Source organism: Lepisosteus oculatus, chromosome 7 (genome assembly GCF_040954835.1).
Source record: "Lepisosteus oculatus isolate fLepOcu1 chromosome 7, fLepOcu1.hap2, whole genome shotgun sequence".
NCBI lineage: Eukaryota > Metazoa > Chordata > Actinopteri > Semionotiformes > Lepisosteidae > Lepisosteus > Lepisosteus oculatus.
Window position 1 is genome coordinate 21,163,438 of NC_090702.1, and position 25,212 is coordinate 21,188,649.

The 25,212-nt window shown below is 35.7% G+C and overlaps 1 protein-coding gene across 7 annotated transcripts in view; it reads left to right on the forward strand.

Annotated features, from left to right (window-relative positions):
* Nucleotides 1-25,212, forward strand: part of osbpl8 (oxysterol binding protein-like 8) — a 120,379-nt gene that overhangs the window by 41,126 nt on the left and 54,041 nt on the right. For 4 of the 7 annotated variants that reach the window (XM_015352872.2, XM_015352875.2, XM_069192269.1 and 1 more), the window contains exon 3: nt 22,758-22,794. The exons of 1 other annotated variant lie outside the window; for it this stretch is intronic. In XM_015352872.2, coding sequence (XP_015208358.1) covers nt 22,758-22,794 — 37 coding nt within the window. Of the gene's footprint in view, nt 1-8,249; nt 8,432-19,397; nt 19,717-22,757; nt 22,795-25,212 lie in introns of those variants that run through there. 2 more of the 7 variants (XM_015352877.2, XM_015352874.2) reach the window with 2 other exon arrangements.

Sequence of the window (25,212 nt, forward strand, 5' to 3'; positions counted from 1 at the left end):
TGCACGTCTTGTACCACATTAACTGTATAATATTCATTTTGGCAGTTTTTGCGAGGTCCGATCCTCTGATTGTGCTGAGATCCATGTGCTTATTTATTTGCGATTGTGAGAGATAATAAAGCTTCACCCTACAGTTTGGTGTCTCAGCTTCTGCGATATTAGGTACTGTATGTATCTACTGTAGCTAAAGCTAAGTGTTTTTTAATTAACCAATAGCTGATAAAGTGATTTCATACAAATGTTAATAGTTAAATTGGAGTGGATGGACTACCAGGTGAGTGAGTTATTATTCTTCAACAGTGCTTTCATTAGAAGATAAAGGTAAGTAGTGTTCAATGTTCTCAGTGAAAGGTAGATAAGGGTAACCCTTACACAAGAAGGAAACAGGTATTCAGGGATTGACAGGTAGAACTACTGTTAGTATGGATGCAAGACTAATGTGGTACACAAATTCATAACCATATTCTTAATTCTGAAGTTGGGATTGGAAAGATTTTATTTTCAAAGATGTGCACAGTAATATTATCTTTGTGCAAACAGGCAGATGTACAGTAGCATCTTCTTTCAAATGACAAAATAATTACAAATTCCTGTCCCTGGCATTCTGAGATTGATGCTATTTCTAGTCCTGTCCTGTAAAACATCTGCTGTAAGCAGTTGTCCAGAAATAAATATACTGTATAAAGTTTTTAAATGAGAAATTACTGTTTTTTATCCATGTGCCTTAATTAGAAATGATTGTATTTTTATTCACAAGCTACCCATATGTAGAACTCTAATCCTTTATTTAGTGCAGATTGTATTTACCTAAGTAAATGAGCCCTTTATTGACAGTATGTTTGTTTCTTGTTGATAAAGTATTGCCTTTGAATAAATATGCATCAATGTTATATTGAATTCTGTGTAAAATAGTTGGGTAAGAAGTTGGATTTTCTTAGCCATTGAGTTGACAGGCTTAAGCAAAGCTGTCCTAAAGAGCAGGCTTTCAGTTTCTTCCTTTATGTTTTGTTGATCTAAAGGTCACAAAAACATTAGCTCACTTATTTATAAACACTCAACTAGATAAAAGCCTGTCTTGTCTAGTGAAAACTGTTGTGTCTTACTCTTGGGATCTCTGGTTGCTTCACTTTTTCAGTCTGTAGCTGTCTGTCCTTGAGAGTGTTAAAAATGGTGACTTGTTACTTCTTCCTGTAAATACTGTAACTGTTCTTAAGTGAATAGTCATTAAACTGAGAAAGGCAGAGTGTTTTTTTTTAATTTTCTTTATAATGATGAAGCTTACATTATAATTGGCAATGCTTTTAATTGTATATCCTCCTTACTTCATTTGATGTAATAAATACCTGATGGTAGGAATTTATTGTGCTAAACTGGAATTATTACATTTTTGGATATTGAGACTGTATGGTAAATACTTCTGTATTAAATTTTACTGTAAAACATCTTATGAATATTGAAGGGTACGCACCTTTCTGTGGTTTATTTACTTGAGCAGTATGTTCAGTAGTGTTCTGTGTGTGTTAACAACTTTGATAGCTGCCCTGGTGAACCACAATTTTTATGCAGCTTGCCCAAAGTGTAAGTAAAAAACTGCATAATCACCTATGCTGACATGTTAGGCTTTTCTGTTGAGCAGATAAAGGTCACAATGCTGAGATCATGGTATTTTGTTCAATATCTTTAAAAGAAACACAATTTCCCAGTTGGGGATATGATTTATTGGAATTCCATGCAAGGCTAGAGCAGTTTAATCGCAGACAGTTTGAAGACTACAGTATAATGCCATGAAATTATGATTTTATGTTGGAAATGACAGGTGATTGTTTTAGCAGTTCATTGCAAAACAAAAAAAAACAAGATTTTCTAAATTTGACATTATAGAGACTACTCTAATAATGGTTCAGTAAATAGTTAATTGGAATTCTGTATGTCTGAAAATGTTTTATTCACATACTGTATGAACGCTAATTTGGACTGTACAATTTAATAAGAAAAAAATATAATTACCTCTAAAATAAAAACACTTGTATTTGTGATTCTATAATTTCGGCAGGCAGCCAAAGGTCTTCTGTAGCTCAGAAATGAGCTTCTCGTAATCTTGACAGTGAGTCGTAATCTGTTTTATCTGTTTCTGACTGTATGAAGGCTGTAGCAGCTTCATATTATTAAGATTATAGCTGTGCTGGCTTGCTGTCTCAAAAGAGTAACAAGGTAGATTAAGAGGATAAATTTGCATTATATGTTTTTTACCATTCCATGTACAATTACAATGGCTGTGATTTTTTTTTAGTATGGTATTACACATTTAAATCTTGGTAAAAGGTTGAGCATTTTAGGAAAATCTGCAAAGATCATAGTTTTTTTAAAACTTCCAGGATTTTAGGTTATACCTAAAGCTTATGTGTTGTTGACTTTGTGTCCTTTTAGGAAACGCATATTAAACAGTCTTAATGGGAAAGTTAAGGCTTTCACAAAAGGCTTAATATTCTGGATAAATGAAAGACGTGCTCAGAGGCAGATTTGGGTAGCTGCCAGTTGCAACCTTTAATTGCTCCATTTCTGCACCACACATTTTAATAAAGGCCTTGGGGGTGTGGAGTTATTTCTTTACAATGTCCTTGTTGCCAGCATCACTAGCGTTTTGTAGCCTGATCTACTGTAGTCAGATCTCAGAAGCTTTGCAAGATTGGGTCCGGTTAGTGCAGGGATGGGAGACATTCAAGGAAATCCAGAATTGTGTTTGAAATGGTTGGTGGACCAGTAGGTGGCATTCTTTTTTCCAGACCAGAAATTCCAAACCAGTGCTCCAGTTTGGTGACTGCAAGCAACAGTCAAAATAAAAACTGTTACGTTACAGTATATCATTGTTAGCGTATTGAGACAGAGAGAAGAACGGTTTATTGATGGATTAAGAGAACACCTGGACTGGTGTCTAAGACTCTAAAAATGAGCAAGAAAGAGATATTCTGTCAGTTGGCAAGACAAAATCAATTTGTAGGATGAAGATGGCAGAGGACAGATGTTTGTGGAAGGATTTTGAGGATCTTGATAATCACACTTATCTGTGATTTTGACAGGTATTAAACTGAGTGTTATTTAGTTTGTTTTATGCAAGGAACAGAATAGTGTTGAGTTTGATTGTACATCATGAGGAGGGATAGTGTGTGGAATTTCCTTTTCAGCCTTATCTGTTTTATATATATTACAAAAAGTACATCTTTTATCCATTTTAATCTCTCTTTAATAAGCATTTTATTCTTTGTCTTAACATAGTAATTTCACATTGTTCCCCTGTAACTGGCCTGCTCCATTTGCAACTGTACAGTTAGCTGTTACAGATCACCAGAAAACTATAGAAATCTCTCTGTGTCATTGATTTGGTAGAGAAGGAGCTTTTGCACAGCTTGCCTGCTACAATATCTTAATGGGGTTTACAGAGGAGCACTAAGTTCCTGTCAGTTTTTCATTAATATCACGCTGCTCTGTCCTCTCAGCCATTCCCTATGAATCTGTGGAGAGAGTATTATCACCTTTTTCTTAGCTTTCCACAAGCCTTTTCCTGCCTTATTGCATTTAGGTGCACTGTTCCTGTGTGTAGGCCATTTTGTGGTTAAGGGCTACATTTTTTTTTTTAGATTTCCTTACTATTCCTACTGTAGAGCAAATCTAAATGGGCTGTTGGTGCCTCTGCTTTAATTTGTTCTTGTTTGACCAAGAGATTAGACAACAAATGATACCATTACATGTAAGACTAACAGGTTTGATTTGGCTCAATCTTTAATACAGGTTCCAGTTCTGTTTCCCTGCCAGTTATTTTTACATGTTCAATGATTACTGCGTGTGATTAATGATTGCAGCTCTGGCTTTCTCTTACTGAGGAAGACTTTTAGTGTGGCGAGAGAAAGGAGAGTGTGGACCTTGGCTGTTTTGTTTTGAACATCAGGTTTTTATTTCATGTGTTGCTGACTGGGCTGTGGTCACGTTTTGCACCTGGACAAATCCATGGCACTTTTTTTTAGCAACTTAGGGTAAGAAAGTCGGAAGCAGAAAAAAAAACAAATCTTATCAACCTTTTGCTGAATCTGATATCTTCTTAACTAAGCATAATTATATTGCATTATTTCAAAACTTTGAAATGTACAGCTGACTGTCAGTTGACTGTCAGGACACATTTCATGTAATGCTGATAAGGGTACATGTTTAACATCTTTATTTCATCTTTCCCTTTAAAATGATACAGATGTAGCAAGATTTCTTTGGAGACTTCTTGTGTACGCCATGTGTGTGACTGGGAGACCTGTGTGATTGGCAGACGGGCCAGGACGTTAATCCTAAGGGGTCAGTGTAGAGCAGTCATTCAAACCAGTCATGTCCTCCAGTGGGTGATAACTTAGAAGAGTTCTTATCTCCATTTCACTATTATAACAACTTTGTTTTGTATGTCTGGGAAATATAGACATAAGATATTACCAGCAGTCATATCACCTTGCAGCTCACATCTGGCAGGTGTGAGCCTGGTCAGTACCTGCATGGAAGAACTACTGGGACAACTAAGTTTGCTGCTGAAAGGGCGTTTCTTGAAAAAAGGAGGTGTGTAAACCTGGTGTCCTGGTCAAATTTCCCATTGGCCTCCTAATAATCCCCATCTATGAACTGGCTACATCAGTCTGTTCACCTTGCTGATCAGCTTGATAGCTGATGTGTGGTGAGCATTCTGGTGCAGTATGGCTGCTGTCGCATCATCCAGGTGGGGGCTGCCCACTGTTGGTGGTGGAGGGGAGTCTCTATTACCTGTAAAGCGCTTTGAGTGGAGTGTCCAGAATGGTGCTATATAAGTGAAAAGAATTATTATTATTATCATATATAAATTGCAATCACAGTTGAAGTATATTTTTTGTTTAATAGTGTGAAAGTAAAATGTGTGTATGGTATCTGTCATGTGAAATTTGAAGTTAGATTTATTGACTGTTAGTACTTGGTGAGATCTGTATGAAGGTCAGATGATATGCGTTAATATGTAAAAACTCTAGAATGGTAAGGGAGTGTACTATCTTTTTCACATCACCATACAATGACTGGATGATTCTGTGCTTCAGTAAGAATTTGCAGAACTATGAAAGGCATTTGTGTGTTTATGTACTGTACAGTACATTTCCTCATCGAGGCGATGAGGGAAGCAGTTAAAAAAAGCAAAGGAATGTTTGTGTATATGGAAAACGTGTTGAATTGAAATGAAGAGAAAGTATGCTCAAGCTTTACAATACACTTGTAAACTTCATTTGCAAGAGTGTTTCAGCTTTTATCGCCATACCACAAAATGGATATTATAACCTTAGGAAATTAACAGGAGATGTGATCTGAACTGGGGAGTATTTCAGATTCAGTAACAAAATAAGAATACAGGGTCACAATGAGAAAACTAAAAGGGAATTCATTTAGTATGGAGAATAACAAATTACATCACGGGTACTATATCTGGAACAGCCATTCACCCAGGTTGCATGTTTATATTCTAAAATTAGCTAAAAACTACCAAAGATGTAAGATGGCTGAATAGCCTCTTCTTTTTTGCAATATGTGGCCCTGTGGCACGCCTTAGCAGGAAGGACTGTAATTTCAGTTGACCTATCACTGCAGGCTGTTCAGGACCTCTGTTATTTGTAAATCAGTTCACTGGGGGGTGATTGTTAATTGATTGGCAAGGTGTTTGTGCATATTTTCACATGGGGCTAATTAAGGGCATTGTTAAAAAGAGCATGCACAGTGCTAATGGTGGTTGTGTTGTTAGGTAGCAAACTGTTTTTGTTGCACTTTATCTACACTACAACCTCCTTCCTTGTACTTCTTTAAGTCATTGCGAGTTTTTAATGTTCTCAGATCCTTTGAGCCACCTTGCTTCTGTTCTGGTCTGTTATACAATTATTTGTATGTTCTTTCCCCAGTATACAGTATGTAGATTCTGGAATAAAATAATTTGCGCTTACAAAGATGTACAGTGCACTAATCTTAGGCTCCTCTTTAATAATAATTCACTTTTTAATTGCAGCAACCACATCCTGTATATAAAGTACATGTGTTGAACTGGGTCCTGAACATACTCTAAAACAGCACTGGTCATTAGGCAAACTGGCACTAAAAAAAGATTTAGTTCTAGAAATATTCTGTTTAGACTGTAATCCTATATTGAGTAGCAGCAATAAAGATATTACACATAGTTTTAAAAATACATAGAATCAACTATAGCATTATTTGGTAGTTTGATGCAGAACATGTGATAGTTCTACTGACAGTAACTTCCACTTGGTTTTGTGGTGTCTTTACAATCTCTCTTTCAAAACATCTAGATTTGGACTTATTAATTCTGCTGAAATAATATTGATCTTTTCCTGGCCTTAACAATAACTATGGCTTATCATTGTGGTACCTAATTTGAATGTATAAGAACTTTTTCATTTTCACAAAAATGCTTCTTTCTGTTGATCAGAATACTTATTATCTTACTTATAAGATCTGTAACTTTTTATGTGTGATACTCAGTAGTATCTGATGACATCTTATTAATTTATTACTAAACATAAAAATCATAATCTCTAAGTCCATTTTAATTTAATTATTTTTGGTACACTGCTACTTTTAAATTTAAGTTACATCCGTGTTTGAGGTTAAACAGAATTTTCCACTGCAGCTTATTTTGAAGATAAAAAAGTCACGGCAAAACCTTTTACTTAATCAATACATTGCTTTCAGCAAATTGCTTCAAGGCTCTTGCCTGTAGGTGATCAATTGCACAATTTTTATTTGTTGCTGACTGTCAGATGTGGAACAGCTTAGCTGTCTTTCTCACTAAAATCTTTATAATTCTGAACGTCGTACAGGATTTAATGACATTTGCATCTTTTCCCATATCTTTTTCTATTCCTTTTTAGTTCTGTTCTTTTCATTTTCCTGGAGGTGAAGTTAGGTGAAGTACAGCATCTTGTAAAAATGTGAGGTCAGTGTTAAATTGGTAACATTGCTTTTAAAGTCATGCAGCTGTAGCCACAAAATAAGCTTCCATTCAAGCATGTATGGTTATTTAGAAACATACTGACTAACGTGGTTTGTGTAAATCTTAGAAGTGTGCTTTGTGTTTCATGAAACGTGAACCATACAATCCGAAGGGTAGATACAGTATAAACCTTACACAGCCTTTTTGTATGGTCAAATATGGGACCTGTCAAACTATTTTTGTCACAAATGCTGCTAATACTTTTGTAAAGTATTGTCTGTAAGTGTTTTTTTTCTTTGTACTGAAAGAAATTGAAAATTCCAATTCTGTTAGTGGAGTTCTTATAATTGTGTGAGTTTCAGGTTGTTTCTTGGGTTCATAACTTTATATCTACTTTCTAACATATCTGAAAAAGAAAGAAAACATTTATGAGAGCTGAGCCTTTTGTGTTCTGCCACATAACGCCAAGGTTGTAACAACTGGAAGGAAGGAGGTTAGGGAGATATTCATTGATATGAAAAATAAACCATAGTGCCCTCAAACCACACAAGGATCAGTGTTAGATCAGAGGTTTCACTATCAGAGAAGGCCTCTGAGAGCTTTTTAAAACTAGGCAATTCAATTATTTTTTGTTTGCTGCATTTAATTTTTATAATGATACAACATACACTTGATCGAAATATGAGTTGTTGTGCATAAAACAAAAGAAATGGTCTTGCTACACTTTAGTGTTTTTAATGTAAAATATAAAAACAGAAAATCTGGACTTATTTTAAGACCCAAATTTAAAGTAGAACACATCCTTGAAACATGATTAAACTAAAAGACAATTGTGTCTGAAGCCTTTGTATTTTTATGTAACTTTGTGCAAAAAAACAATTAGTAAAGATGAGATAGGTGGATGAAATGTCCACAAAGCTCTTACAATTCAGCACCAGCACTTAAATTTCCCCTTTCTTATACTCTCTAGCATCAGAAAAATAAAATTAATGAGCCAGAAGGACAGTATACAGAGTAGGATTCTAAGAAGATAAATAACTTTTCAGGCCCTCTTTACCGGATGGTGTTTGTTTTTCCAAACGGGGGAAATTAAAATCCCTGTTCAGTCTACTGGTGCAGAAGGGCCTGAAATAACTGGTTCACACACGTGGTCCACCCTGGTTTGCCAGAGAGAGAGAGAGAAGAGAGAAGAAGTCATTACATCCCTGGCAGCAGGCGGGATGAGAAAAAAAAAGAGACTCCTGCTCTCTAGTGGGCTTCCTGTGTGTCAAGCCGAGAAGCCTCCAGCTCAGTGTGACAGGCTCAGCATCACAGGCGCAGAGTCTCCGCCTGAACAGCACCACAGATCGGGGGCGCAACACCTTGCCCTGAGGGGGGTCTTCTTGACGATTGGCCTCCACACCCTCCAGACCGGAGAACTTTTTGCAGCCAGTCCACAGCACAGTATGTATCGCCTGCTCAGTTTGTGAAATCCAGAGACATCCTCTTTTCCACCTGAACCAAGGAAAGAAGGCGATTTTAAAGCATTGTGATATAATGTTTTGAATTGCTCTTTACTTTTGATAATTTGGTTTAAAAAAACGGTTCATCAGTTTGTTGAATAATAACAAGTGAGTAACTTTCTTGTATCAGGATTACGTGTACAGTATGTGTGTGCACATGAGCAGGAGAGATGCTTCAGAACTCCCTCTCCAGTCTTTCCTAAGAGCAATAATTTTGTTTAAAAGTTGTCTGCTTTTCCTTTTTTCAGGTTTACCAAAAGGTTTTATTTTGCATGAGCTGTGATTTACCTTTAGGTGTCACAGATGGATCCCATGTGTGGACCCAAAAAGCACCCAGAAAGCAAACAAACTGAAAGGGACCATTCGAGATTTAAGATGTCAGATTATTTTCTCTTTGACCATTCTTGAGACCTTCAATCTAGATTAGTTTGAATTTTAATCTGTAAAGTGGTGCTGGATAAGGCACAGTGTTTACCTTCCCTGAATAATTTCACTTTGTTTTTAATGAGTTGAAAAATTGAGCTGTAAAAGAAAGATATTTCTGATGCAAACAAGAATTTTTAAAGTCTTTATTATTATGGTTAGTTTTATAATGATTGGTTCATTCTGATATGAAAAAAATCAGGAATCCTCGATTGTATTGTTTTATTGTTTCCTGTAACAGTACATTATGGATGCTGCTTATGAATGCATTTAAACTAATGACTTCAGTCAGTGAAGTGTTTCTGTGTAAATTGTTTATTTTTTCTTCCTTGAATGATGCAACTGGTTTGAGGTTTCTTCTTATCTCTTGAGAAGAGGCAGAAACCCCTCTGCTCAGGGGAAGATGCAGCAAAACTAAAAATAAAAACAAAACAAATTTCTGCTTGTCACGGGACTACATAAGTGGTACAGGTGGCATTCCAAAAGGTTGTAAAATGTTTATATGAACCGTAAATGTGAAACAGAGCCAACGAGCAACTGAATCTTAAGTTGCCATTCTTTAAATAAAGAGATGGCAACGTCTCTTTAATTTGACAAACACAACTTTAAATTCAAAGTATTTTTTTTGTCTTGATGACATGTTTGATAAGTTGTATTCGTGTCCGATGTTTGATTCACTAACTGCAGAGGGTTTTCTTTGCATAGTTTCTCCTCTGGTCTGTTATCATGGTTAACAGCCGGGCACCACCCAGAGTACAATGAAGCGTGGCTTGAGCTGTAGCCTAGTAGCACCCTTAGTATTTGCTTTGATGTCTGGGACTCAACACTGTACACGCCTCTGTTTCTCAGAGGCCAGAGCTCTCTGGGTTGCATCAGTCAAGCTTTCTTGCAACAAACATATTAGCAGAGCATGCCAGCCCCTCAGCAGCTGTTGTACAGCTAGATTAATGTGAGGTACTAAGTAAAAAGAGGGGATAAGGCCTCTGTCTTCCTCAGTGCCCTATATTATGAGCGAAAGATTTGTGACTTTCTGTGAAAAGTGGAGAATCTCATTTCATAATAGGATTTTTCATTGTCTGAGTAGGGAATATCTTTAAGAAACACACGTGGTGTTCAAAGAACCGTGCAAATGTACAGTCTGTTCTTTCAAGAGTCAGTAGAGAGGAGAATAATTTTCCTTGTGTATTAAACCTCCTTCTGCTTTGCAGTGGCTTTTCTTTCACTAAAGGCGGAAGAGATGGTTTAAGGGAAAATGGAGATTAAAAACTGCTTGATATTGTGCAGAAAACTCCACGCAGTTTTAAGAAGATTTTTTGTTGGAATTTATCTGTGAGAAAGCCTGTGAGTGTCCAGTATGGGTGATTATCACATGAGTCGGCAGTCACCGTGTCTTAGGTTTGGAAAGTGCCAGAGGGAATGTGTGTGGGTCTTTTAGAAACCTGCTGAAGTGAATGAGAGACATTGGACTTTTTAAATACCTTTTAGAAAAATTTATTTGAATGTCAAATCTTTTTTTTTTACCTTTGCCATATCTTTGCAGTACCACTTAAATACGTTTGTCGCAAACTCTATGCAGGTTTGATATTTGAGTATTATTGGACTACATGCAGACCAGCTTTGTTGAGTGACCAGCATATTATTGACTCCTAGACATCTTCTCCCATCTTAGTTCAGCTTACTCCTTGCTCAGCTGCTGGGTTTGGAGGGAAGCCTGATCTATGCAGTGTCTTGCTGGTATGGTACGTCTTATACTTATTACTGATCGTCTTCACTGTACTCATAGGAAATTTCAGAATCTTTGAAGTTTCTTTTACCTTTTTCCTGATCTTTGCCTTTCAACACCTTCATACCTGAGCTGTTTTGAAAGTTCCCTTTAATCTCAGCTTGAAATTCAGTGCCTAGCTGAGGGACCTATTTATGAATTTATTCTGAAATCATGTGAACCACCATTATTGCACATAAAGGCCTTTCAACTAATTGTATGAATTTTCAAAGTAATTTTGTGCACATTAAATAATTTGGGTTTGTGTTCACAAAAAGATGCAGTCAAAATTATGTTTCCCTTGCAGTGTTTGCTGACACTAAACTATTTTCAGTCTGAGCATTTAGGTTTTGATCAATAATTTTCACTTTGAAAATCTCTATACAGTACATCATTTGTAAATCATTTGTCAATGGGACATTATTGGAAGGGAGAGAATACTTTTGCAAGGCACAGTCGTTACAGAATGAGTTGTACTGTATTGTTTTCTCATGATTCGTTGAGAAAGACCTAAGCGATTAGTATCTTTCAGTTAAACAGGAATTCAGTGAACACTGAACGGAGGACTGTGACAATTTAAAGAAATATATAGAAAAAGAGTTATTTAATTTCTCTTCCCCTTTCACAAAAATACTCTTGTCCTGAATTAAGTAATGCTCCTGGATGAATTTATTATTAACACTTTTTTTAAATCTTTCTACATTTCAAGGTTTTTTTTTAGAAGCCTTTCAGCTTAGAAATATAAAATAATAATTGTAATAAGTGGTAACATTGTCATCCAATGTTTTGTTTAGGATTAAATACTTTTATATAGGCATTATTTCTGTATATTGGATGTATGCCAGACATACGCCATATGAGTTGTACAGTTAATAGAGCTTTTCAAGTACAAGTACAAAGTAGATTTGAAATATCACAATATATTTCAGCAGTCTCTGGCAGTACATTACTAAGTGAAGGTTAAAAGAATAGAGTCTTGTCAAACAGTACAGTACATATTCTTAAAAAAGCAATTTGCAAAATAATTGCCCCAGTGAAACCCAACTTAAGAAATGTATTTGATTCTTAAAGGAATCAAATAATGTCTTCTACTCAAAAATGTATCTTCGTAGTCTGTAGTCTTTGTATTTTTGTCTTTTCAGACAGGTTGTCTTTTCAGAATAGTGAAATCTAAATAATGTAGATGACAGAAGTGCATAATATTTAAAAGAAATAGGTTATATTTACCGTAGTTTCATATATATCATATCATAGATATCATAGAAAAAGTCTATCACTGAGTTTTCATATACAAGAACATAACTTGTACATATAGTCTATGTGAAACATGTACAGTTATGTACAACAAAAACATAACTTGTACAGTCAACAGCTAATACATCTGGAATACCTTGTATTGCAAATTTGCTGGAATCGTTTTAGTACAGTATAATTTATAGATGCAATCCAAGGCTTTGTTTGAGCCATGTTTTTAACTCTGAGCTTCACTGTATGTAAGGTTTTGAAGAGGGCCACAGCTCGCAATGTTTTTTTTCCTACAAGGCTAAAAACAAGGCAAAAATTAGTTTTCTTTAATTTTCTTTTAATTATTTTCTAACACCTTTTGGTGACTACTCAGCTTATTTGACCTGCTTTTGGAAACAAATTGTTTAGAGTCTGACTTTGCTCCTTTCGTCAATTGTTTTTTAAGCACCGTGTAATACATTAGCCAGACACGTTGACACCCTGGGCTTTTTGTCCTGTAAAAGTTTGTTTACCAAAGTAAAAGCTGCTTCTTTGTGTTGCCTTTAAGACCTCATATCATCTGTATGCTTATTGACAAATCTGTTCTATACAGGGTCACTTAGGCCAGTTTTGGACTTTTTAACGAATAATAAAATGTCTGCTCTTTGACTCCACATTTAAAGAGCAATAGCTGTTTATAGAATAGAATGTAGAACAAATTACAATTGTAAAATTTGTACCTGCTAAGCATTGTGTGAAACATAAAAAATGAAGTTTGACTGTGGGAATCTCATGGTGCTGCATGTGTCACAAGAAAAAAAGACAGGATTGTGTGTATTTTTAGCTGTTTTTTTCTGTTTTGTCTGCATAGCTAACTGTGCTGTTAGTGTTTTGTGCTGATCATGAAAATACAATGTCTAATATTTGACAAAGAAGTTTCTTGAGTGTTTTCATTAAACCACTGTGCTTTCTGTATGCATTGGGATGAGATATGCGTGGCTTTCACGTCATTGTGAATAACCTGTTCTGCTTGGTTATGGGTAAATGTAATTTTATTTGAGCTAGATCTTCCCAAAAATGTACTATAGGAGGTATTATAGAATTGATTTTTTTTCCTTTTTCAAGGGGGTAATTGTTTGCATGTGTTGTTTTTTATTGTATCAGAAAATTGATCATGTGCATCTTCAACCTGACTGCCAGTTTGACAGTTTGAAATGTACCATAATGTTTTAATATTTGAGTATGTATCTATTCACAGTAGTACTTCTACTTTAACTTATAATGAAACTTATAAAAAGTTGTCTGCTTCTAAAGGTTTCAGAATTTTTCAAATTAATTTTGATATCATATTCCTTTTTTCTGGTTTATGCATAAGCAACAGAGAGTACACAAGGGACGAATGTTCACATTTGGGTAATATAATTAGTGGAGTACCACAGGGATCTGTATCGGGACCACTGCTATTTGTGATTTGTATCACTAAGATAGATCATGGGACTAAAACTCTGTTAACGGCCAATTGTCTTCTGATGTCTTTTGTGTGCTTTCAACTTTGTAATCAGTTAAACTGTTAACATAACCGTTTTCTAAGTTTTTCATGTACTGTATACAATAGAATTTCTCTAAAGGTCTGTTATACATGTAGCTGATTACTCAAAACATTCACTTTATTAAAGGCACATTAGCGTATAATATAAATAAAAAATAAAAATATAATGCCTCAAAGCCTGGTAGAAATATTGCACTCATGCAGCTAATTAAATAATTAGACCCAGTATGTAACAGAGAGCTTAGATGGTTCAAAAACATTTGACACTAGGCTCGACAATATGTTTGTGCAATGCACTAGTAATACTACATTTAGAACATTTTTGTCATCATATTTCAATTACATATTGCTGCTCTAACATCAGGAGATCACCTATCCTGACAGGTTAAACAAAATCATTTTAGTGTTGAATATTATGATAGGCCCTGAGGTAAATATTTAAAATCTCCAGAAGCACTGGCTTTTCAAGTCAACACAACGAATTAACAGTGGAATGTGCAGCAAAGAACACAAATGAAAGTGCATCTAAAACATTTTTTACAAAATGGGTTATAAGAATCTAAAATAAGCTCCTGAGCAGTTTTGTCACAATTCACTCCTTGAATAGATGAGATTGCTGTATTATCTCATAGAAATCTAACTGTGTTGACTAATAAGGCTCCTACCATTTATAAAAAAAGCTTATGCCCTTTGATATTTAGCCTGTATAGTATTCATTTTATGAAACGAAACAGAAATGGTTTACAATTAAAATTGTGGTCATGTAAGCCTATGACAAAAGAATGAAGAAACTCTGTAATTAATGTCTGCTATCTTGTCTTCCTTAGACCCTGGACTTGGGGGTCAAGTCCAGTACAGCAGTCCCTGTTCAGCCTATGAGGAACATGCTGTCAGAGCCTATTTGCACCTTGTCCGAGCCTGCATAACTTACACACACCTTAGTAATGTTACTATATCAGTCTTCCATACACAGAGTCCCGTGTTTTTCTTTACCTCTATCCAGTTGCAGTGCCTGTTTGATAATGTCCCTGTTCTAATTTAACTGGGGGCGTGTCTTTGCATAAACATGGTAGAAGAAACATTGCCACCATGAGAACTGGACACAATCTTCATCTAAACCCCACTTCCAAATATTGTGAGCAACCAAAAACTAATTTTTGCCTTGTTTTTTTTACAGTTTCATATGAATGTTATGAAAGGCCCTTATATATTATTGAAGAAAATAAAAATAAAGAATGACGTGATACAAGAGAAGAGAAGTTTATATTTATTTGTTGAAACTGAATGGAGACCCAGCCTAACATATTTTGTGTGCAAGAGGTAGCTGTTACCAAAGAGCAATAGCAATAGTAGTAGAGTTGAATTTGTTTTCATATTGCTGGTATCTACCGAATGAAGTGTTCTACAATTGTAGTGTTTTTTATCATGCAACATCACTTCATCTTGCATTTCTATTTCCGATGTTACTCCTCGTCGTTCCTCATGCACGGTCCATTCCAGAGCCCATTCATTACATTAATACATTTTACCATTTAATTTCAAAATGTAATATTTGCCAGTTGTTGAACAAGTTGTCCTGGTGGTAGTATTTTCAACTTAGTTTGCAGTTATCGCAACATATATGATATGTCATATGATTTAGGGTCATGAGTTAACGTTTGGTAAATTAGGATTCAGTGGAGATTAAATGACTCCAAATTGCATTTTAAAATGTGGTATGTCCTTGTAAATGTAAAAGACTACAAACAAATGTCTAATGGTTGGGTCTAATATTCAAATAACTCCTGATATGTATGAAATGCTTGAAGTACATGTAAATCAAACCTGGACTGCCTAGCAAATGAGTTTGGCAGCCCTGCTGTAGGGTACATGGTATGGAGTATTGATAACTTAGCGATTTAGCAACATGGAAGAGGATTTCTTTCAGAGCTTCAGTGACAGCTTTAGAGCAACAGGTTATGCTCTAAAAATCAAGAAACATTATAATCAGTTTTAATGAAATTCCTTTTCCGTTGACAAGAAGAGTAATTCCTTTGTTGAATTTGATTGTGTTAACAGATCACCAATAAGTGACAGAGTAGTAGCCTGATGATCCCAGAGGATAATGAAATCAAAGAGAGATCAGAGAATAAGCACCGTGATTTACGAATGTGATAATGCAATGGCAAGATTGTCCACAATAGCATCAAAGCTTAAAGTATGGCTCATTAATACACTTTGTTCATCCATGAAAAATTGTAGGTACCAAGTAGGTTGTCTGTTCTATTTTATTCATGAAGACTCAGCTGCAGAAACTTCAGCATTGTGTGAGTTTATGATCTTGTCTCTTTGGGAAATTTGTTATAAAATCATCTTACTCCTTTGCAGAGCTCGTTAGCAATGTCTAAGAAAATGTTTCTGATTATACAATAATGAATTGGTGGATCACCAGTTACAGAAAATGGTTGAGAATGTGAGATTTCACATTACAAAATGAACTTGTTCTTTGTGTATATTTTCACTAGGGTTTCACTAGATTATATAATTTTTACACCACTAATTAAAAGATAGTTTGAGGAAAGATATTTAAAGATATTATTTTTGTTCTTTTTCATTAAAATTTAAATTAAGCTATTAGTTTTCTTTAAGCTGCCTATCAGCCTTTCAAAGTGACGTTAGTTCTTGTATTTCTGAAGAAATGAGCAGCATTAATTGAACTTCAATTCCTTTGCCTTCATTGCTGTTTTGTGGACTTCTTCATATAAATAAAAGACAAGAATCTCAAGGGAAAGAAGAATGGATATGGAACAGCTTTTATGTTTTATTGAGGTTTACACGGTGCTTCCTGTAGCTTCAGGTTTGCCAAATTTAGCCTTACAGAACCTCGATTCTGTAGATCTCGGGTGTATTTTAGTCTTTGTATGGCTTAAGCTGAATCATATTTCATATGCTAAAAGTATATGTGGAGGTGAGAGTCATACTGAAGGTATTACACCTTTGCCTGAAATAAATGCTGGATGCTTTCATGTGAATTTCACAGGGGTTTTTGTCTAAGCGTGCAATCTCCAATAAATGAAGCCATATACAGTATACAGTAACATGCAAAAATGTGTTAAACTCCAAAACTGTATATGTGCAGATTTAAAAGCTCTTCTTCACCCGTTTGCAGTTCATGATGCAATAAAGGACTCATGGGCCATGTAAACTTATGTTTACAAACTAATATTTTGATTGATCAAAATACCATTTCTTCCTTACTACTTCCTAAGCACTGGCACAATTTGTTACACTTCACATGTGCTATTGTAGATTACAGCATTAAATGACCTTTAATCAAAGTTTAAAAAAAAAAGTAACAACATTGTTGGTCAGCTCACATTAAAATCGTGCTTTCTTTAAGAAGCTCTCAAAAGTCTGAAATTACCAAGTTTTTCCAAAGACTGACTAGCCAGAGTAACTCTCTTCAAAAATTCAGTGTCTTCTGTAATTTAGAAATGAGAGAATATCAGCTTTTGAAAAGAAAAAACTTATGGTTTAGAGAGATGCAAGATTAGTTCCCAAATTAGCAAAAAAGCTAAAAGACATCTGTCAGTGGCTAGATATCATGTGGATGCTGAAGGAAGTGTTTCTCTATTTGGAAATGTTTTCACACCTCAATCAGAGGTGGGTGGTGCCATACGCGGCATTTTGTAGTGCCTGTGTGGTGTTCTTACCACTTATCCACAATCTTTTTTGCTGTCTTTTCTTTTACAATAAGTCATCTGTTCATCTGTTGCTGTCATGCTTTTTGTTACATAAAATAAGCAGAAACACATTAGTACAAAGCAGACTAACACAGACGTGGATCCGAATCTGAAAGATTTATTTTTCTCTTAAGACGCTTCTTAAGGAGAAGCCTATCAAGTAGTATTGCTTTGTAGTGTACATTTGTGAGGGTGGTTGTTTGTTTTCTCTTCATACTGTAGTTCCTTTAAATGTTATTTAGATCATTAGCAGAAATATAGGCTTGATAACGTTTTATATGAAAACCACAAATTGCATCACCCATTTTCCTGTCAGATATGACCTTAAAACCTATTCTGTTATTTTTATTTTTACCCAGATGTAATCAAATATCAGTTTTGTCAGTCTGCTGTTTATTTCATGGTTTGCACAGAGAGTAGAAAGGTTTGATTGCTGTAATTGTTTCCCTGCTGTTGACATCCCCCTTAATCTGCCTGATGAAAGTAAAAGAGCCAGAAGCATTGCTACAGTAGGTTGCAGTTCAGCAATAGCTGGTAGATGTACTGTAAGAAGATTAGAAAGTGCAGATCTGTAGGAATAGAGTCTACTTCTGTTATTGATCATGTGAAAAGGTGGCAGGAGAGGAAACTGAAGGCAGAAAACAAAGACCTCAACAACGAAGAGTCCGGACTGCTTCTGGAATGGTATTTGTCATCCTTTTTACAGTATCATTTCCAAGACCTGGGGAGGAGAGTGAGGATTTCCCTTTGTTGTTTTGTAGAGAGAGTTTCTTCAGCTGTCAAATCAGCTCTTGTCATTGAAATATCACTTTGTTGGATCTTAGTATCACTCCGAATCACGTTGAAGCTGTCACTTGTTATAGTAATCTTTATATTTCTCTGTCCCTTACAGAGGAATTAAAAGAAAAAAAGAAACTGCTTTAAAGCTTTACTTACTTTGAGTGTAAATGAGTGATCTGTCTCTCTTTGGAGGGTACTAGAGTGAGTGTGAGATACTGTACATTAGGCTTTGATAAAAAAATGATGCGAAAAGTGAGGACTACAGCAAGAAACTAAGGGAGTAACCTCAGAATCTTTCACAGCAAATGATAATAGTTAATTATGTTATTTATGTTTTCTATTCCAAAATGTTTGATTTGTAATGCACTATACAGTAGATATCTCAAAGATATCAGGTTACTCTTTTATTCATTTAGTATTACTTTCACATAGAGGGATTTTGTTTGCTTTTCCCTTCTATCTATAAGCCTTTAGTCTAAGTTTTGAATTCTGAACTGTGGCCATGAATAGTAGATTTGAAATAAAATTGTGTTTGTCACTGTTGATCCGTACTGGTTTGAAAATGCATAATGTTCTTTCACTGGCATTTTTTGCCAGAAATCATCTCATTCCGTTATTACCAACATATTGGTCGAATGGCTACCAGGTGCCCAAAATTAATGCTTAGATTTTAGTTTCTAGAAAAACTGTGGTATGTGTGTCAGTTTTGTAGAATTTTAGGGTTTAGGCCGAAGTATTTAAGTAGTTAGGAATATGCATAGTACCATTTTGAAAATGCTCCATGCTGTTATTGCTACTCACTGCCTGCACCCAATGCAAATATGGCACCTATGGGGTATATAGAAAATCCCGTAAAGCTTATAATGTATAAGTCACACTGCAGAATATTCATTTTCATTAAGGATCCTTGGCCTGCCCTCTGAAATGGGAAAGTAATAAATTGCTGGTACAACGTTTTGACTTCATAACTTAACATTAACATATACAGCGTTAACATATACTGTAGAATCCAACTCAAGCCTTGAAATATTTTTCCTGTCAGGTTTCTTAGATTTGAGGGAAAAACAGCTCACTGTAATGTGCCGCTCTTTCTTCAGATATCTCATAAATAGAATTGCATGAGGTACTGTATGGCTCTTATGTTTTTTTATGTTTCATTCATCCTTAAGAAAATAAAGGAATGCACAGCAGGCAACCTAAAGAAATACTCTCACAATGTAATGAAAAGAGAGTAATGATTATTTTGAATAATGACTTTTAAGGCCTCCCTCCTCCTGCATTAATCTGTAGAAGGTACAATTAGTGGCACGGAGAGCCAGGCATGTGTGACACATGTGGCATGTTTTACTGCCTTCCAGAACTTTCCACTTGGCAAGGCTGCAGCTTACAGGCTGGGGATGCTGTGCTGTGGTTGCCTGGTTTAAAGTTGAAGCCGGTGATGTTTTGTACATGTCACAGCGTGCCGTTCAGACATGGGGACCGCTTCCTTGATGTCTGAATGCACAGACCAGACGGCACCCCAGATGAAACAGCGTTCTTCTAACACTGACCTGGATACTCAGACATTTCCTCCCTGTGAACTGAATACAGCTGATCCTCAGAGAGATCATTCCTCTACTGTTCTGCAGAAAGACACAGTGTAGTGCTGTGCTGTGTCACTGTGAAGCCTGGAAGGGAGCAGGCTGGAGCAGGTGACTGAGGGTGTCAGAGTGAAAAATACCTAATGGTGAGAACGCAAGGCTTTAACTATGCCGGCCACAGTTTACGTAAGTAATGCATGGGTTTTGATAAAAGGCTTGATCTGTTGTCTTGTGTGCAATATTGGTTCTTATTTTTTACAGTATACTGTAAATGAATTGCTGTCTTGAGTGTGTAATAGCCTAGTGTTTAGCATGCACCACTTCTCTAAATCCGATACTGTAAAACAGAATTAAGTGTTGCCACTTAGGGGTATGGCAGGCAGCATGAGGAGAGTCAAAATATCAGTGTTCTTCAAAAAGAGCGTAAAGAAAAAGACTTTTAAAGTCAGAGAAATACTGCATGGGAAAGTACACAGGTTTTAATGAAACAGCATTTTGCATGCTGCATTTGTCCTATTATTTAGAGTAACAAGTATCTTATTAATTTATGAATATATCTAAACTGGTATTGTAATTTTCTATGGTAAACTTACAGCAGAGTTTTTTTCTGATGCCGAGATAAATTCAAAATCGAATACAGTTCCTCTTGGGATTTGAGTGTATAAATATAATTACTGTACTCTCTACGAATAATGATACACAGGAGCTCAGTAATCCAGTCAGTATAAACCCGCATACGTAATCAAATATAATTACTATACAAAAATAACCCTAGGTTGTTTCAGTTGCCTTTTAAAGATCTGTTTAAGAGACGCTCAATTTAATGTGGACCCTTAGAAAACAGTCTTCCTGTGTCTTTAATAACAGACGTGATTTAGCTTTCTGTTTATTAATCAGTAAAAAAAAATGCACTGATGCATACTTCACCAAAGGTTTACCAACCAAACACAAATATTTTTTCTAAAGAAATCCAACTACTGTGTGCATCATTTTTGGTAATAAAATGATAAGGGAAGTGTTTCAGGAATGAAGATGTCTCTTTAGTTTCCCTAATAAATTCAGTATGATTGTATGTTCTATCAAAATGTGGATTCATTGCTAATACTAAAAGGAAGTTCTTGGCCCTTGTTTTGGCATCTCATATCTCTTGCAGTGGTTATCTGGCATTTGCCATGGGCAGTATTCCACTATCCTACTCCTGAGGATAGGGAGGTATTCCCTTTGAAAGATTACATGTACTGTAGTAACAAGATGTTAAAGCTAAGAATGTGAGGTGTTTAGTTGGTACTGGTATCGTGTTACAAAGCCTGTCATTTTCAAACAGCCCTCTGTGCGAGGATTGCCTGAATGATGTAAATCATTGTGATGGTATTTTGGATGTGGAAGGTTGTGGGTTCAAATCCTGGATTGGATGCTGCTATTATATTTACTGTATAAGCAAGGCAGTTCACTAAAACTGCTCCTGAAAAATGCCCTGCTGTGTAAATAGGTAGCTCTTCAAGTCGTCACTGTTATTGAGAAGGTGCGCTCAGCTGATGTATCTGGAAAGTTACATTTAATAATGAATTAAAACTTAAATCGAATAATCATTTTTTGTCAATTACTTTTACTTGTGTGTGGGACTATACTGCGCATGTACAGTATCTTATAGGATGTAGAAGGGAGTGCAGTTCCTTTCAAGAAAAATGAGCAATGAAAACGTGAGTAGTAAAGACCTTAAGTGATGCTCAAGTGTTCTAGTTGTTTGCCCATTCAGGAAATTAAAGTTGTGCTACTGTTAAAGGGTAACTGCAGTCCCAATTTTTCAGACCGGCTATTAAATCTCAGCAACAAAATAAATTAATTGATCGTATTGCAAAATTGTACAAATTTCTGATTCGATTCTGAAGCCTGACAGTTTGTTATATGAAATATATTTTCATTTCAAATACTGAACCAAAACTTGTGCTCAGACCAGTTGCCATTCCAACCTTTTTGGCCCATTTAAAGCAACCAATAAAAGAGGACGCAGTGAGAGGATGATATCAGTACTTTATAGTATAGTAACTTAAACATAATTATGTTTTAAGTTAGGATGTGCATAAAATATGGTTTTATGGCTAAGAGCAATTTTTCTGTTGGATTACTCACAAGCCTACTTGTTTACAATATAACAGGGCCACTTCACCTCACCGGATGTTTTGTAGCCTCATTCTGAAAAGCAGACAATGACGGCATTATGGCGTTACACTTATCTGTAAATTTCATCTATTTTGATTATGAAAATTGGAGGTTTTACGTGTTATTGTGGTTTGAAATTTAATCATCAATGATGCTTCTTTCTAACCCTGAAATATAAAAATATAGCATTGCAGTTCCCCTTTAAGGCTCAGTGTTGTGTCTTAGTTGATGCTGTAGGGTGAAGTGTGTATTTTATTGTATATTTTATTTTGATGTTACAACCCTCGACTGTACAGGTATATGTTTTGGTCAAGTTCTTTTCCAGCTCCTTCGAGCAGATTTTAAGAGTTTTTGTTTCAACGGAATGAAATACCAAGCAGGGGAAAGGAGCAGAATTGCAGAAGCACGGTGTGGAGTGAAACAAGAGAGAAGGAGTCGATAGAAACAGTTTGTGGCTTAATTTTATCGGTACATAATTAAAAATAACTTCAGGAACACACACAAAAGGAACGTTGTGAAACATTTCTGGCAATGTAATAAGAAAACTAAGAAATGCCTCAATAGTTTCTCCCTAAAACAAAGGATGGAAGTACGCTGTATTACAACATCTGAGACAGCATGAAGCTAAGAAGCAGATGTGCGTAACATTTTTTTAGCCAGGTACTGTAGATCTGAATGGAGTGCCGACATCCCTACCTCATTTTATATCCTTTTCATGTAATCTTTCTTAATCCAGGCTACTATGTTTCATAGCAAAAGTGCAAGCTGACATGTGGCCAGTTTGTGTTGCTTTAAATAGCAATGCTTGGCTAACGGCATGACCCAGTATTTTTGGCAGGTCTTGTTTTTATGTTGTTTGATTCTTATTATGAGTTTGCATGCTTTGCTCCGAACACTGACTAACTTGTTTTGTTCTTCCTCTCTCTTCCTCTCCTGCCGCCGCTGCTGCTATCGTTGCTGCTTGGTGCTTTAAAAACAAACACACAAACAAAAACTGTTCCACCCCAACTGGCTGGATCCTGTGACTGCCTCCCCTTCACCAAAACCCCCCATAAACCCACTAACAGCATCATGGAGAGATCAGAGACCACCTTGGGACATCAAGTAAGTGCTTGACCTTTCTTTGGCTTGAAACAGAAACGAAAAGAGGAAGCAAGCATAACATTTCTCTGAAAGGCCACAGGCTTAGCTTTTTGAAACCCAGCCTTTTCCTGGGTGTCTTGCTAAAGCGCGCACTTCTGATAACATATCAGTGTGCTGATTGCGTTGTGGGTATTCCAAATGTCAAAATTTCAAATAGTCTTCAATAAGGAATAATCAGGAGTTTCCATACATACTGTAAATGCATGCCACTGGAGTGTACTAGGTGTTGCTCAATAGGTCAATTTTCAGTGCGGAGTGTGGAAGCAGTAATTATTCTCATAGATTAGGCAGAACAGACATATATTTGTTTAATTCCATAAGGATTGTTTTGCCTGGAGTTTGTATAATTATTGTGTTCTTCAGGGGTGCAATATCTTTAACATCTGCTTCTGGTGTGTTGAACAGTTCATATTATTAGTCACCTTTCACCATCATCCAGTGCTCAGTTACAAGATCAGATGCATTGTAATACATTTACTTCAGATTTGTTCTGATTTGATCTTCAGTGTGTTAAACCCTTTCTTCTAAGTACCGTAAATGCTGCTTTACAGTGTATAGGGAAACATTTGACATTTTGCTTTATTCTATGATCAATAACATGTTTTTTTTTGTTTTACTGTGATTAGTAAAGAACAGTGTTTTCCAAAAACAGAAAATCCATAACTTGTGATTCTTAGTTTTTAATAAAAGTAAGAAGGCATCCATAAGGTTTGCTTTTTTGGTTGAGGGATTGTATCACTTTGATGATCCAAAGTTAGTTCTTTAAGGATAAATATCCAGCAATCACTTCGCAGTTCAATACCAAAGTTCTGAAAACATCACTTAACACTATACAGAGACTGTGCAAGAGAACAATATCCATTTTTCTTCACTGTTATTTCTCATGTCACTGCTATTTTTGCATTCCTATACAGATTAGAGTCCAATATAACCTCCTTTCGCCTAGAAAGGTTAGTTGGAAAATTCAGACAGTGTGTGTTGCCAAAAATGTTACCTTATGGAACTTGCACAGTAAATACTGTATATCTGTTCCCCAAAATACTGTGTTGCTTTTTAATGATTATTTTAAAGGTTTTGGAGCTTAATCTCTCACTTAAAACAGTGGTTTAAGAATGTGCCCCAGCATGATTTATAAGGCACTACAGACACCCTTACTGGTCACACAGCATTCCTAGGGTAAGGAGAATTATTCTGACACCAAACGTGCAAGACAACTTCAATATCTATCTACAATGTCTACTGTTTATAAGGGAAATCAACAAATATATGAATATGAATTATTTAATGATCAGTTTGTAGAAATACAAATATACTACAGTGTTCCTAGCCATATGGGGCTTCTGGTGTTTGGAAATTCTAATACAAAGAGAAGAGTGCCACCTACTGGTCCACTGAAACCAATTCCATCAGCTACCTGATTGTCTTTGTATTTCTGTCTTGATTTGCGCTAGGCCCAAACACCGGTGCTCAATCTTTCTTTAATGAAATAATTTATGGCTTATGCAACAGGCAGAGTCACTGGAATGTATCATTAGAATGTAGCAATGGATGCTGGAGTAGATTTGACAAATGACCTTGTCTTCTTTGTAACCATTCTTATGTTTCTGGGGTCAGAATGAATGATCACTTCATCAAAATCCAAATACTTTATTTGTATAAAAACTAAAACATCATGTGGTTAATTTCTTTTGATACTAGTATTTCATGCATTTTATGGTAGATAAACCATATGATAGATAAACATTTTATGGTAAGTAATTTTGTAACACAAACCACAAAAGTAAACAAAAAGGTGCACAGTGGATTAAAAAATAAACAAAAAAATAAATATTAAAATCTATTGTAAAAACATAGGCCTTAAAGTGGGAAATATGTACTTACAATAAGCGTAGTAGTTTCAAATTTTATTGTAGATATACAGTTGTGAGAAAACGTTTGTGAACCCTTAGGAATTATATGGATTTCTGCATGAATTGCTCCTAAAATGTGATCTGATCTTTATCTAAGTCATAATAATAAAGACAGTCTTTTTGACAAACACATCTACACATTTTACATTGCCATATTTTAATTGAACAAATGGTCATTCATGGAAAAAGGATGTGATCCTTATATTTAGTAACTAGTGGTTTATTGGTAATAACCTCAACCAAATGCTTTCTGTAGCTGCTGATCAGACCTGTGCAGTGGTTAGGAGGTATTTTGACCCATTCCTCTATACAACACTGTTTCAGTTCATGTAGATTTTTGGGATGTCTTGCTTGAACGGCCTGCTTCAGATCACGCCACAGCATTTCAGTGGGATGGAGATCAGGACTCTGACTTGGCCATTCTAAAATCCGGAATTTCTTCTGTTTGAGCCACTCTGTTGTTGAATTA